General features: G+C 41.5%; 1 protein-coding gene across 4 annotated transcripts in view; it reads right to left on the minus strand.

The window, feature by feature from the left end:
* Positions 1-2,131: 2,131 nt before the first annotated feature.
* The window catches only part of Ttc17 (tetratricopeptide repeat domain 17), a 108,079-nt gene continuing 94,154 nt past the window's right edge, over positions 2,132-16,056 (minus strand). For all 4 annotated transcript variants that reach the window (XM_071616296.1, XM_027936442.3, XM_071616294.1 and 1 more), the window contains 3 exons: positions 6,565-6,684; positions 4,793-4,936; positions 2,132-3,270 (listed from right to left, as the gene is read on the minus strand). In XM_071616296.1, the coding sequence (XP_071472397.1) occupies positions 3,139-3,270; positions 4,793-4,936; positions 6,565-6,684 (396 nt within the window). In that variant the 3' untranslated portion in view covers positions 2,132-3,138. The remainder of the gene's footprint in view (positions 3,271-4,792; positions 4,937-6,564; positions 6,685-16,056) is intronic.

Raw genomic sequence — 16,056 nt, forward strand, 5'->3', positions numbered from 1 at the left:
GTGTTTGCTAGAGTTGTCAGGAAAAGCTCCGGACAAAGAGGCCCAGAGAGGGTAGAAATCACAGAGGACTAGGAGGCCACATTTGCTGGGGTCTAGACAAAGCACTAGCTTTGGAAATTGGGACAGTGAGCTGGCCTGACCGCATGATGTGCTCAGAGGAGTTGGAAGCCTGGAATTCTTTCAAGAACCCAGTTTCTTACGACACGGTGCCATTGACAATAGCCACCTCCTTCCTGGTCTTACGGGGAGCTGCTTCATATTTTTTATTATTTATTTTTCAATTCTCCCAGGGATTCCTAGTGAAGAATAGTGGTCCTCATATTCTCAGATTATTTTCTTTCAATGAGAAATTCAGCTCAGAGCCCAGTGACTCACTCAAAATCTTGTGGCTTGTAAAAGGCAGGATCAAGTTGGAACCTGGGTTTGTTGAGTTCATTCTGGGCCCCACCACAAAGGCGTTGCCATGAGGTGGCTCCTATCATGTAGCTAAAGTTCTGGGGAGTCTGCTCTGGAAGCTTCCAGAAGGGACACTGATGGCTGTTCCTCATGGTGGAAAGCTGGACTCCACCTTCTACTCCCAGCAAGTCTGGACCGGCATCTTTAGTCTGGAGCAGGTCAGATCTTTGACCTAGTTGGTGGATAAGCCCACAGAGTTCTGGATCAGCAGCCACAGGGCAGGGGAGCTGGGAGGCAGGGATGGAAGACCTGTCTGGCCTGTTGGTGCCTGTCCCTACTCTGCCACATCACTGGGCTTTCATGTCACTGGCTGCGAAGGGCAGCTTCCCACCATACTGGATTGGAAGCAGCACCTGAAACGAGGCAGGGGACAATGTGGGAATAATTCCATCATTTCATAGACAAGCCAAGCTCTTTCCCCTTCCTTTCAGATACACAGACTCACACTCGCCCCCCGCCCCCACCATACTCCTGTAAAACCCACTTGAAGTTGCCGCCATTCGGTGCCAGCTGATGGTTCTCATTTTCCAAAGCTCCTCAGCAGGGAAAAAGCTGCTGAATTATTTACACAGGAGAGATGAAAACCCACGTGCACACAAAAACCTACATGTGAATGCTCATTGCAGCTTTATTAATTTCCCAAAGCTGGAAACATTCTGGCCTCCTCCAGCATGTGAGCAAATGATGGAATACTACCCGGCAATAAAAAGTAATGAGCTACCGATTCCCACTGCAGGGCGAGTCCCCAGTGCCTAAGGTAAGTCTAAGAAGCTAGACTCCAAAGGACATGGACTGTGTGATTTCACTGACACGGCCCTATGGAAAAGGAGCAACCGGGGGACAGAGAGCAGACCAGTGGTTGCCACCAGTTAAGGATCGGAGAGTTTTGATCAGAGGGGTAGCAGAGGGTCTTCTTGGGGTGGTGGGAGTATGACACCCTGTTGTGGTGGCTGCCTGACGCTGCCCATCAAGGCTTATAGACCAGAGTACATTTCATTATATGCAAATTAAATAACAAAAGACAAGAAGCAACTGTTGAGGGTTTTGGGCAGAAAACTAAACCCCACTGGTGAGATGGAGGAGGGAACTATACTTCGACATGTTAATTGATGAGGATCTTCCTAGTGAGCCAAGGCTCACTTTATTCAGTAACAAGAGCTCACTGTTCTCAAAGTCTTATATGATAAGACTGTTCAGGTGCATGCAAGACAGAGGTCACAGGTGTGCCTGACTGCTCAGCGGCTTCCGACAAATCACAGCCTGGGTCAGAACCAGATACTCCCTGCTCAGTGAGCCAATGTCTGAGGTGACCTGCTGACACTCTAGGGTCTTCAGAAGACTCTTCAAGGGAATCCTGCCAAAGGGAATGCTCCACTACATGCTGGCACGACTGTCCCAGGGCTCTCCAAGAAGCTCACTGGGGTGAACTTAGGACCAGTGCTCAGCGAGGGGCCGGACTCTGGCAAGGTCAGTACACCCACTTCGCTCACCCCCTGACTGCGGACTGTGGCTGGTTGAGTGTTTCAAGCTAATCAGGTTACCCACCAGAGAAGCTGGTGCTGTGAAAGAAAGATCAGGTCATCCCAGGACCTGGGGAGCTCAGAGGAAGAGGTACCGGCAGGCTCCACAGCGTCCACATGACCTGGTTCTAAAGAAGAATCACATTACAGGTCTATTCTGCTCATAAACAACTTTTATTTTTGTTCTCGATATGTGCCCTTGAAGATTCCAAACTGGTGGAGTTTCCGATTCTCCTGGGACCAAAGCCAAAGGCTTTGTGTGCAGACACTGGCCCTGGATCCTGCTCTCTCCCGAGGAGCTCATGGGAGGCCTAGTGGAGAGGGAGCGCCAGGCGCACCTTGTTCCAAGATGGGTGACACAGTGAACAAAGAATCAGTGAAACACAGACTCGGTCTGTAGAGGGCTTCAAATATACATATTCTATATATATCAACCTGTTATATAGGACTTCGGCGTATTGGTTTCCTTGCAGTTTGTAATTAAAGTACAAATGATAAAGATGTTGCACACTGCGGATCCCCCCTCCTCAGCCCCCCTCCCTCCCCAACATAAATAACATTACAAAGGTCAGGTGATCCTAAGAGTTTCGGTTGTTGTGAATATTTTGTCTTAAAAATCGTTTCCCCTTCCTCCCCTGCAAACTACCTCTGAGAGTTTGTGACCTAGCAGCAATGGAATGGACAAGACTGGGGACTGCGAGGTGGTGGAGGGAGCGCGGGACACTGCTTCTCACTGGCCGGCACCAGCTGGGCTTGCGTCTCCACTGACAACCGAGGCTACGACAGGAAGCAGAGGATGTGCAGTGTGGTTTGGCTCCTCCAGAGGAGGCTGGCTGGGCCACTCAGGAAAGCCCTACAGGCCTCGAGGTTTTGGAGACAGAGCGTAGCTCCAGAAATGTCTTGGCTCAGTATTTACACGATATCGTTAAGCTGTGTTTTCTTCCTAAGAAATTTGTGTTTCTGAAGATGCCTCTTCCGAGGGTGGCTGGGGGAAAGAACTGAAAACCAAAATCAAACCAATTCCCACATACGTGAAAGTCCTGCTTTAAGTCTTACTCAGTAATTTGCACACACATCATTGAAAGTAGATACCGACAGTGATTGGGTTCTTTTCTGACTCTTTTTCTGAGAGCATGAGTGAAGGGAGGAGAGAAGGAGCGTGCTAGGGAGAACGGCGGCCCTTTTTCAGCATTAAGTGACACTGAATGGTCTGGATCCGGTTCTTGGCTGGGACAAACTCGGGCTGAAGCTTCAGCGTCGACTCATACCACACCAGTGCTTTCTCAAACTCTTCCTGTGGGGGGAAAGGGACAAACGTGAGGGGAATGCAGCCCTAGACCAACAGGAGCCTGTGACCTCTTTATGCTCAGAAAGCATCTCCACGTTAGTGACAATTCTAAAGTACGGCTCAGTGTTCCACAGCTCGGCAGAGAGCACAGACCAGGAAGGAGGGAGTAGCTGAGCCAGAGAAGCCCAGGGAAAGGGGTCAGTCACCCCCCACAAAGGCTGGATCCCACCAAGGGAACAATTCAGGCAGCAGCAAGAACTAGTGTCACCGAGTACCCGAAATGTGCCGGGCACTGGGCTGGGTGCTTTATGAAACCCTCGTATTTAATCCTCACAGAAACCTCTGCACACATGCCCAGCTAATGCTCATTACACCTCCGCCTGGGTTTTCTATGGAGCTGCAAAGATGGAAGTCAAGTCAGGTGTCTCGATTAGACTTGTAAAGACTTTATTTTCCATAACATTTACAAATTTGAACGGGATTTGGAAATGATCACTGCCATATTGAAGGCATTAAATCTTTTACTTAGATTAACACTCTCAAAGAAAAGCCCAACCCAATTGGTTAAGTGGCTCTTTCTAACCCAACAGACAGAATTCTTCATTCATAGTAGCAAATTTCACATTTACTGGTGACAGAAATAGACTCTTCAATTTTAAGAAGCAGAGAGGGAAATCTGCACATCCAGCAATACCAACCTGGCCAAATTATACTTCCTGCCTCTGAAGTCAGGACGACACATAAAGCTTATAGCTCAGGGCTGCTCATTCTATTAACTGTTATTGAGAGGATCCTGGGAATAGCCCCATGTGTGACACCATGCTTTAGATGAAAGTGGATGGCATGATTCTTGTGTTAAATTTGGTTATGACAGCTTTTGGGGACCCTTGGGGTTTTAAGTTCCCAAACTGTCCTTGACTCTGATCATAATGAGGGAATATGGTGTTGCCATTTTCTCTGTAAATGGTGTCTGTCACACTAGTGGAATTTCATCCTTCATTAAATATTTGATGAGTACCTACTATGTGCCAAACACTGTGAAGTGCTGGGAACAGGGAGCGGAAGTCTTGTCTCTAAAGAGCTCAGAGTCTAGAGGGAGAGACGGACACCTAAACAAAAATTATAACACAAGGGAAAAATATGGCAAGAGAGGTGTGTGTGGGCATCCTGAGTGCAGTAACAGGGACCTACCCGCTCCTGAAAGCAAGAGGGCTCAAGGGTGTGCCTACGTGGAGTGTTAGGTGAGGTTTCTGGAAAATTGTAGGCAAATCTGATTCTACTATTCATGGTGAGAAATTTCAGAGCAGTAAATACTTAGATGAATCTGTGTACTACTAAAAAAACCAAGCAAAACACCCCAAATTCTCTAACCTCTTATTTGTAAAATTTATCCTTGATGGAGCTGGCGGTTTTAGATATTAAACTTAGAGGAAACTGAAGGACAATGACACATTCAAAGAAGCTTTGAAATCAAAGATGTGCCCCTGCACCGCAGCACAGTGGTCTGCGCAGCCCACACCCGTCTTACCATCGCCACGTAGACGTTGCCCAGTGTGAAATGGTTCACAGCAAAGTGTGGTGCGATCTCTACTGCCATGGTGGCCACTATGACGGCATCGTTCCAGAGCTTGGCGTTGTGCAAGATGTTGGCCAGGCTAATCAGGGGCACATCCTGGGAGCAGGGAGGGGAGTGGAGAGAGGGGTTATTGAGCTTCCATTGAGGTGCACCTGGTCGGTGGTAGAACAACGGTACACTCCAGTGCTGGTGTGCCGTTGGCTACTGCTCTGTGATAGGAGAACAAGCCAGGAAGAAACTGTACCAAAGCATAGATCAATTATATCTTTCATTGACAAAGTCTTGCCTCCAAAACCAACATGTCAGTTGAAGTAGACAATCTGCTGTGTGATGGAGTTGTTATTCTTATGCAACTCTTGTCCAGGGGCAGACTGGTAATAAAAAGTGCACAGACAGACACTTTGAGTTCAAGCTGTAATAGAGCCCAAGCATTTTGGGCAGGGACCACAAGCTTCAGCCCACAGGCCAAATTCAGCCTGCTGCCTGCTTCTGTGAAGTTTTTACCAGAGTGGTCTTTCCCATTCCTTTATGAATTTCTGGGTTGTCTTCATACTACCACGGCAGAATCAGCTAGCTGCAACTGAGGCAACTAGTGGAGCATACATGTTTCCATCTGGCTCTTTACGGAAAGTTTGCTGATCCTGATGCAGACTTGGCCCTTCCCCACTGCCTACAGCAAAGGCCAGAATGATGGACTGAACAAGCAGCAACATCGTCATCATCCCAACTTTTTCCCCTTTTAAGTGTGTTACCGAGCTGTTGGCTGTACCACACAGGGCTAGGTTCCACAGGAGACACAGAGAAACAGAAAACAAGAACCACTCTGCGTCCTACTAGACATCCACAGAGTGCATATCCTCAGATGAGGTCCTAGAAGTTCAATAACTTGCCTAAGGCCACAAAACCAGTAACAAGTGGAGCTGTTTAGACAGCAATGCCCCACCATGAAGCCTGTGCCCCTTCCGGCATCCCAGTTGCTGCCTGCACAAACAAGGAAGACAGGAGCCATGTCTTTTGGATGAGAACTGGAGTAATGCAGGACTCAGCACACATGGATACAGATGTGCTGCAAAAATACTGCATATTTTCAGCCATTAAAATGTTAACACCTTTTGGAGAAGACTGATGTTACAGGGTTAGCTGGCAGGTGTGGGGGAGTGTGCCAAACAGGAACTTAAGGGCTGAGGGTGTAGATCAGTGGAAGAACACTTGCCTAGCACGTGCAAGGCCCTGGATTTGATTCCTAGCACCACACAATAAAAGGGGATAGTCAATCAAGGAATGGAAACTGACCAATGTATGTACAGGAATGGGAATTTGCTTCTGTCTCTGTGCCTAGAAGCGAACTCAAAAGAGCTTAAGAGGCCTCCAACTCCCTGAGGATAAGATAAACCCAGAAAGACTTCCAGGGTGGCAGCCGACTTAGGCCAATGTATTTGCTGCACAATGGGTCGGCCCCAATGCAGTTGAAAAGGTACTGAGTAATGTACTATCTCACAGTGATGCTCAAGACCTTCTCTCAAGTTCCAATTTGCTGAGGCGGGGGGCACGCTAGTGGGGACAGTTCACAGGCTTGTTACAGGCCAGGCTACGGGGTCTCCCGCCCCATCCCACCTGTGTCCCGTGTCCTGACTGGGCGAGCAGGGGGAAGGCTGGCTCAGAATAAACCATAGGGCCACAGACAGGACCACAGGATGAGGGTCCTGCCGCTGAGTCCCACTCACCTTCATTTGGTGAGGAGCGTAGTGGAGGGCCTGGCGTAGGCAGTCAATGGCTTTCTTTCCTTGGCCTTTCACTCTCCAGTAGAGGGCTGCCATGCTGGAAAGGACCCAGGATGTCTGATTCTACAAAGAAAGGACAGCTAAGATGATGCCTCTCCAGCAACATACTGACTGTTATCAGGATAAGGAACAGGAACATGAGTTGCCACCGTTCACCTGAGTACTTAGTAAGTGCCCACACTGTGCTAGGCACTTAGGTTTGTCCTGGTGTGAATCCCTGGAGCAGTCCTAAGAGCCCCTACTACCGTTACACAGCCTTTCTATGAAGGAGAAAACTGATTCAGAAGCAAAGTATCTTGCTCAGGGCCTCGCACAGCAGATTAGCAGAACAACATTTCATGTTCTAGTTTACTTAATGTAACTTTGTGGACTGGTAGCTCATGTGTTTCAAAAGCCAGGTAGTACACACTTATTTTTTTTTTTGAGATTACCTGAATGGAAGTGTCTTTCTGATTTCTTTTCAGCAGACTTGTTGTTGGTATATAGGAAAGGTATTGATTTTTGTATGTTGAATTTGTAACCTGTTATTTTGCCAAATTTCTTTATTAGCTCTAGCAGTCTTTAGTGGAGATCTTTTCCCCTTAGTATGGGAAGCTTCCTCATTCTTTGTTAATAGCTGTATAGTATTTCCTTGTGGTAATACACTGTTGTTTATCCTTTTAAGGATTATTCCACTTTTTCCTCAGTTTTTCACTATTACAGCAATGCTGCATAAGTAACCTTGCATAGGCAGAAGAATCTTGCATTTGTGCACTTGAAGGATACGTTTCCAGATGTGGACGTGCCATGTCAAGAATACATACTTTTCATTTTGATAGATGTCTGCCCTCCACAGGATTGGAGCAGTTTAATTGGAATGTCCCCATTTCTTATAGACTGACCTTTGTCACTATGATAGGTGAAAAAATGTGATTTAAAATCTGTATTTTCCTACTTATGAGTACAAGTGACCATCTTTTTGTATTTCTTCTCTGTGAACTATCTGTACTTATATTTTGCTAATTTTTCTTAGGCCTTTATTATGTATATTGGAAAAAGCACTTTATATATTAAGGAGATCACACCATTGCCTTTGATAGGATTTGCGTGATACAGATTTTGATTTCTATAGAGTTCAGTTTATTAAGTTACCTCTGGTGACTTGTGGATTTTCAGCTGTAATTGGAAGGCCCTCTTCACCTCAAGGTTTCAAGAAATTTTATCATGTGTTATCATGTCAGAACTTGTATAATTTCATTTTTCACATTTAATTCTTTGATCCATTCGAAATTTAACTTAGTGTAATGCAAAAGATAGATCTCCAACTTAATACATATTCCAGATGACTACTAAGTTCTCCCAATAGTTAATGCATCTCTTCCTTTAATGAGATGCTATCTTTACCTATGCAAAATCTCAGCACTTAATTTAAGTCTAGGTCTTAACTGGGATTTAGGTCTAAACTGGGATTTTTCTATCTATTTCATCTATCAGTAGGTTCTGATACTACAGAAGAGGCAATCAGAAAACACCCTGATTCCTATCTTCTTTCTGATTTCTGGTAATTTTATAACTCTGCATTGTCAGGGCATATAGTATTTACATTGTGATCTGTCACCGTATGCCCCACTTCTGTTTTAGTGCTGGTGCTACAGTTAAATGTATTCAATGATCAGTGACATTACTTTTGTGTGGTTTCCCCAATCATTTCCTGGTTAGCTGAAGTTCATCTTCTAGTAGTTTCCTCAAGAAGAGTCCATGGAAACAATATTCTTGGAGATAACTGTTAGGGGCTGAAATGTGTTACCTCAAGATTCATATTTTAAAATCCCAACCACCAGAACCTTAGAATATAACTGCAGTTGAAGGTCTTTAGTGAGATTAAGTTGAAATGAGGCTATTAGGGCAGGGCCTAATCCAATATGACTGGATTTATATGAAGGATTTATAAGAAGAGATGCACCAGGTTCCTGTGTGACGAGCCAGATAATATATGAAGAGGCAGACAGGGGTGGGGTGGGGCCATATGTGGGCCCCCAAAGAGGCCTCCGTGGAAAACCAAGCTTGTCAATACCTTGATCTTGGACTCACAGCCTCCAGACATGAGAAAACAAATTTGTTGTTTAAGCCACCCACTCTATGCTATTCTGATATGGTTGTCCCAGTGAACTAATACACTCATTTATGTTCAAAACTTTCTGTCTACAGTCTTGGTAGTATGGCTATTTTAACACTAAAAGAGAGTTTGGTTATAAAACCATAGCACACTCCTTCCTCAAATAGTTTGTTGGTATTTTTTTTTCACTGTCTCATAGTGTAGAAGACATTACAGAGAAATCTGAAGCTAACCTCCTCCTTCTTAGTGACCTGAACCTTTTGACTGGATTCCCAAAATAATTTTATTTTTTTAAAAAATGCAATTATCTTTCTTTAATGCCAGTATCTGACATACAAAAAATATTTATATTATATAAGTACATAGAGCTATAATTGTGTAACATATATAAGTATGTAATTACATAAACATAATTATACAAGTATACCTCATTACATAAAACATTTATTTATGCTTTATGGCATCAAATAATGAATATCCCAGAAACCACCCTACTGAAGAATGAACTTGCATTTATGTGTGTATTCTTATGCTCCCAGAGGCACACACTATTCTAAATCTTGTCCTTTGTCAGTGTGATGGTGCATGCCTATGATCCCAGTGATTTAGGAGGCTGAGGCAGGAGGATCGCCAAGTTCACGGCCAGCCTGGGCAACTTAATGATACCTTTGGCAATTTAAGTGAAACCTTTCTCAAAATAAAAAATAAAAAGGACTGGGAATGTGGTTCAGTGCCTCTAGGTCCTATCTCCAGTAACAACAACAGACATGAAAGTTGTCTTTATTATTCTATTGCTTCTTTTAAACACAATTCTATCACTCACACACATATATTTGCTTCAACAAAATTACTTAGTTTACCTCTTCCTGAGCTTTCTAAAGATGGTGTGCTGTATGCTGTCTTCTGGGGCTTGGGGTGGTTGTTACTCATCACTATATTTCTAAGACTCATCCATGCTGTTCTTTGTAGTTTTAGTTCATTCAATTTATTTACTGCACAAATAAATGTCCACTAAGTGAATTTACTACAATGTATTTCTCTATTTTCTGCAGATGGAGGTTTGAGTCGTTTCTTGTTGCAAATAAATGTGCAGTTTCTCTAGTTTATAGCAGATACTTAAAAGAATTGCTGGACGACAGGATACGCAAATGTTTAAAAAAAAAAAAAAAAAAAAAAAAAAACCCAAGAAAATGACAAATTGCTTCCCAGAGGTGGTGTGCTAATTTATAATCCCACCTGCACTGTTTAAAAGTGCCTCTTGAAAAGGAGAACAATGGAGAAGAGCAAGGGGATGGGGAGTGGAGGGATGGGAAAGAGCAGGAACAGGGGAATGAAACTGATCAAACTGTCATGTGCCTGTATGAATACATCACAATGAATTCCACTGTAATGTGTAACTATAATGGCCCGATTTTAAAGAATTTTAAAAGTTCAATTTTAAAAAATGAAAACAAAGTATTAAAAAAAAGTGCCTTGGGATCCATATATTCTTTCCAACTTTTGGTATTATTAGTGGGAGTAAAATGGCATCTAACCATCTTATTGTGCATCTCCTAATTCTTAGTGAGATTGGGTATTTATTGATTCCTATGTTTGTTATGCATCACTTCTGTGAGATACGTCTGTATCTTCTATGTATTTCTTTTCTTTCTGTTTTCGTGGAGCTGGGGATGGAACCCAGGGCCTTGCTAGGCAAGCGCTCCACCACTGCGCTACATCTCCAGTCTCAATACATTTTCTGTTTTATTATTTATCCTTCCCATCAATTTATATATTCTATATAAATTTATATGTTCTTTGTGTAGGTGAAGCACTTCTAATTTTCTTACATTAAACCTTAATGTAATTAAATTCATTGTTTCCCATTATAATTGTCTCTATGTCTACTTTAAGAAACCTTTCTCTATTCTACGCTGAAAACATAATTTTCCACGTTTTAGTCTAACTTTTAGTTTTGATTTTGTAACTTGGTCATTAATTCACATGGAACTGAATATTTCTATAAAATATAAGGACTGAAAGTGATTAAGCAATTGCCAGTTCTTTTCAAGAGTATCATGTCAATTCCTTACTCCTCACCCTTCCATATAAGTTCAAATTTTGATTATAATAGCATTGACTCTGTAAACCAAATTGACAAGTTTATGGAGTTGTCTCCCTATCCATGAACATTATATATCTGTGTTCATGTCTTTTAAAATGCCTTTCAAAAAATTTTATCACTTTCTGCACATAAGTCTTGCTAATTCTGGAACAATGTAAATACATTTAAAATTATCTTAATATTTTTATTGCTATATAAAAATACGACATTTTTATTTGTTGACTGTAGGCAGCCACCTTGATTAAAAATATTATTCCTAAAAATCTGTAGATTCCTTTGGGTTTACTATGCAGATAATGACATCCTCTATGAATTAACATTTTTCTCTTCCTAACCCTTATGCCATTAATTTCTTTTTCTTACTTTAGTTGCTATGACTTTCATTTTAAACCTGAAAAGAAGTGTTGGTGGTGTGCATTCTTTCCCTGATTTAAAAATGATTTTTATTATTTTTTCCCATTAGGAATCATCTTGAAGTTTTGTTCATTCTTTTAATAAGATCAAGGAAGTTACTGTTTACTCTTAGTCTGCATTAGTTTTATGCCATGAATGGATGAATTTTCTCAAAAGCAATCTACTGAACTGCTTCCATAATTTTTCTCCTTCAATTTGGTGAATAAAATATTAGATTTTCCTAAAGGTAGACTATTTTCAGTATTTCTTAGATAAGCTTAATGTGGTCAAGGTGAATCTTTTTTTTTTTTTTTAGAAATATGTTGCTGAATTCAATCTTTTAATATTTTACTTATGATTTTGAAATATTCTACATCTCCATGAGATAAATTCTTTAATTTAAAAATTCTATATAATACATAGATGTAAAACACAAGATTTTCATTCTCAGAGTGTTGTTTTATTTTCAAGGTTATCTTTGTTTCAAGGAAGTAATGGGGGAAGTTATTCCTTTTTCTATTGTTTGGAAATCCCTTTAGATTGAAAGGAAGTGGTTTCCAAAAGTTTGGTGGAGTTCACATGTACAATCAATAGATGTCATTTGTGTGTATGTGAAAAATTAAATTTTCCCCTCTATCTGTCCTTCCTCCCTTTGCCAGTAAAAAAATAATTAGTAACCTACCATGATATTTTTTCTACTTTGGGTTTTTCCCTTCTTTATAAATATTCTGGAGTTTATTCCTACAAGTTTACAGAGAAGTCCTTTTTTGGGGACAGTTGTAGAAGCCTCCATTATATAGACATTCCACAGGAACTTTTTATCCAGTCAGTCCCCTACTGCTAGATTCTAGTCTGCTACAACAAGCCAGGCTACAATAAACAGTCTCATTCATGGGCACTTTGCTTTATTTATTGCCAATGTATTTTTAGAAAATAATACATTTCCTTTAAAAAGGGCTGAAAGGGTAAGTTAGTGAATAATTATGCAAGATATAGTTAATTTGCTCTCTATAGAGATCATTCCATTTTGCATTTCCACCAGCAATGTGCGACAGCACCTGTTTCCTGGTAGCATCACCAGAAGTATCTTACCAAACTGGATTTTTGCAAATGCAATTAACGAGAAATATCTCTGTGTAGTTTTGATTTGATTTTTACCCCCTAACTTTTAGAAACAGAAGTATAGATCACTGCCTTTAACCCTCTCTCCCTTTTTAAACTAATAAATCCACTTAGGCTACAAACTCCCCTCAAGCATTGCTTTAGCTGCACCAAGTTTTGATATGCTGTACTTTTACAATTCATTTAAAAATATTTTCTAATATCATCTTTTTTTCCTTGACCTGCAGTTTATTTAAAGGTGTGCTGCTTAATGTTACCAAAATAGCTGGGGATTTTATTTTATATCTATCCTTTTAGCTTAATTCTAGTATGGACAGAAAACATGTTCTAAATGATTTTAATGTTTTAAATGAGGCTTAATTTATGATTCAGCTTATGAAAAATATAGTAAAATGAGCATTTTAAAAACATGTGCATTTTTAAAAATGAGTTGTTTGTCACCTTTGAAAGCAAGATTATGTAAATACTGGTTAGGTCATTTATTAGTAAGATGTTTCCTATGTGTACTGATTTTTTTTGTATGTTTATTTCCATCAGTTTTTTAGTGATATGTTAAGTCTTTTATGACTGTGGGTTTCTTTATTTCTTCTTTTGAATCTGTCAATGTTTAATGCTTGTTTCATATAATTTGGAAGAATGCTCTCAGTTTCATACAGATTTGCAATTTTCTATACTCCTGGTGGACTGATTTCTTTATCACTTGAAAACATTTACATTTATTGGTAGAAATGTTTCCTTAAATTCCACATTGTTTGATCTGATATGACTATATCAGCTTTCTTAGGTGTCTGCATGCTATATCTTTTTTGTTGTTGTTGTTTCATTCCAATCATTTAATCTTAAGTTAACATGTTACTTTTGGGCTGTGGCTGTAGCTCAGTAGTAGAGTGCTTGCCTAGCATGTGTGAGGCACTGGGTTTTTGATTCTCAGCACCGCATAAAATACATAAAGATCTACCAACAACTAAAAATAATATTAAAAAAAGATGTTACTTTTAAAAAAGCACATAACTGGGTTCAATTTTTAAAGCCAGTCTGACAATGTTAGTACTCTAATTGCAGTATTTCATCCTTCTGTATTTATTGTGATTATTGACATACTGAGTTTGTCGTTTTACTATTTGCCTTCTGTTTAACCACCTGTTTTACACATTTTGTCCTTTTTGGCATAACCTAATTTTTTTATTATTTCATTTTCCTGAATCATACTTCTTTTATTGTTCTTAGTGATTAATCTAAAACTTATAACATGCATCTTCAATTCATTCCAGAATTAAAATGTATTATTACTTTATATTACTTTCCTGATAATACTAAAATCTAACACTTTATCCATGAAAACTCATTAGAAAGTGATCTCATGTTAACTTCTGAGCTGTTTCCCAGGAAACTGAAATCTCATGGAAGTAAAACTTCACCTGTGTCACCAGGCAGCACTGAAACTACAAGTAGGTGGGAGAAGTGTGAATTAACTGGTAGGAAGCAACAGTTTCAGGCTTTCCCAAGTGTGACGCTTCTTGTTCTGATGGAACCCCTGGATTCCAGGCCTATGAAACTCCAAGCCCCGCCCTCCCCTACTCAGCCTGCCCTGGAGTTGTCACATGGGGGAAGGGGCAGAGAGAGCTCCCAGGGACTGCTGCCACCTAGTTGCAGCACTCTGGGGACACATGTTTTTGTCCTCAGTGAAGGCAAGGCCATGAGAAGCCTATTGAGTTGTCTGAGAAGGAACAACCTATCTAGCCAGTTCCAAAACCACTGGGCGTGGGCACTACAGAGTGGTGGCAGCAGACTTTCATATCCTTCTAAATGCCTAAGGCACCATGACATAAAAGACATACACGGAGATATGGGACTGAAGCCTCCCTGGGGGCCCAGTTTCCCAGAATTTGGTGGTAAAAGCCACTGCGTGGCAGAGGATGAAACTTCCTCTTGTGGGAAGAGATAAAAGCTGGATACAAACTTATGCCAAAAAATGCCCACTGCTCTCCACTGTCCATGAAATCGATCCAACCAGAAACCCAGCTGCAACAGTGAGGCTGCCTAGAAGGAATGACACTGCCTTGGGGCAGCTGGTGCATCTGGGCCAAACTCTGCAAGGACTCCCATGTTTGTGCCTGGGTCTGTGACTGGATGAAGAAGGTGGAGCTGCTGGTTGGCTCCGATCAAACTGGACTAGCTGCTCATCCAGTCAGCATCTAGTAGCATCTATGAGCCAGCACCTGGGGAGGCGGGGGACCAAAGTGGAAGAATGACTGTGCATCTGCTCACAAGGTCAAACAGAACTATGTGGCAGCCTGGCAAACAAACTGACCACAGTGGCAATAGCAGCAGCTTGGCGAAGAACTGGGCCACAGCAGGAAGAGACCTTTGCAAAATCTTCTGAGCACTGTGTGGAGAGCAACAAGGGATGAGACTTAAGGTTCTGATAATGTGTGCAGACTTAAGTCTAAAACAGATCTGACTAATGCCATCTGCTGACTGTGAAAATTATGGCAATGCAAACTCAGAAACTCCCTAAGGAGACAATTATTGATGGACATCTGAATAAATAATACAGAATAACAACTACTGTAAAAGTTGAAGCCAAGAGAATGCAGAGATCCTTGCTATTTTGTGGATGGCAAACAGGAAAGTAGCACTTGTGTTGTTCTTGCCATTTCCTAAGGCAGGGGTTTCAAAGCATGGTCCTCAGACGAGCAGCACCATCCAGTATCACCTGGGAACTCTTCAGAAATGTAAATCCTGATCTTGACCCTAGACCTACTGAATATGGAAGTGGGATCCTAAGGGCCCAACAATCACTTTTAATAAGATTGTGATTTTCACACATCCTAAAAGTCTGAGTACTGTATTTAAGTTATTAACAGGGCCATAGAGGTTACTCGGTGAATCTACAATGGAAACCAATGTTGGATTTAACCTTCTAGCTCTACTCCCCTGAAAACCTGCAAAGGGGGAATGTGAGCGATTATAAGCAACATAGCTTATGATAAAGATGACCCTGGTTGGTGAGCTGTATCTAAACAGCACAACTGTAAATACACTTCAGATACCTGGTGGAAAGCCACAGCTTTGTGCTCCCAAGTGTCATGGTTCTTGTAGACAGCCATGCCTGGGAGATGATGCAAAAGGTACTCATTTTTATATGCATCTTGTGACAACCTAAGCCACAGCAGTTAGCACAATAAATCATTTAATTTGTTCCTTTGTATATGAGCTGCCATTTGACAGGAAAGGGAGACTGGCAACTACTGGCCCCTGGCCTAGCGTGTGAACTACTGTGAAGGCTCCCTCTGGAGGTCCACACTCACCACACTTCCCATCCCATAATCTGAGCGTCAAATGAGGCCAGTGAAGGGCATGAACGTGAAATGTCTAATGGGACCTTGGATTACCCAAACTGATCAAGGCAACTCCCTTCTGCTGACTGTAGTACTTTAGTTATAAATTTTAACTTTGGAAGGTCTTACCGTCTTAATTTGATAGCATCATACTTATTTATATTTACTTTTTCAGTTGTTCTTTGCTATTTCAGTATTTCTGAATTTCCATCTGGGTTACTTTTCCTACTGCCCAAAAAAATCCCTTTTGTGATTTTTTGTGTGCAAGTCTGCTGGTAATGGATCTGTTTTTGGGTTACTAAAATCTTTATTTTAAAAACTGTAATATCCAACAATCCAGAAAATTCTTTCATGCTGCTTCCCAGTCAACACCTTCCTCC

The sequence above is a fragment of the Marmota flaviventris genome, chromosome 9 (genome assembly GCF_047511675.1).
Source record: "Marmota flaviventris isolate mMarFla1 chromosome 9, mMarFla1.hap1, whole genome shotgun sequence".
Taxonomy (NCBI): Eukaryota; Metazoa; Chordata; class Mammalia; order Rodentia; family Sciuridae; genus Marmota; species Marmota flaviventris.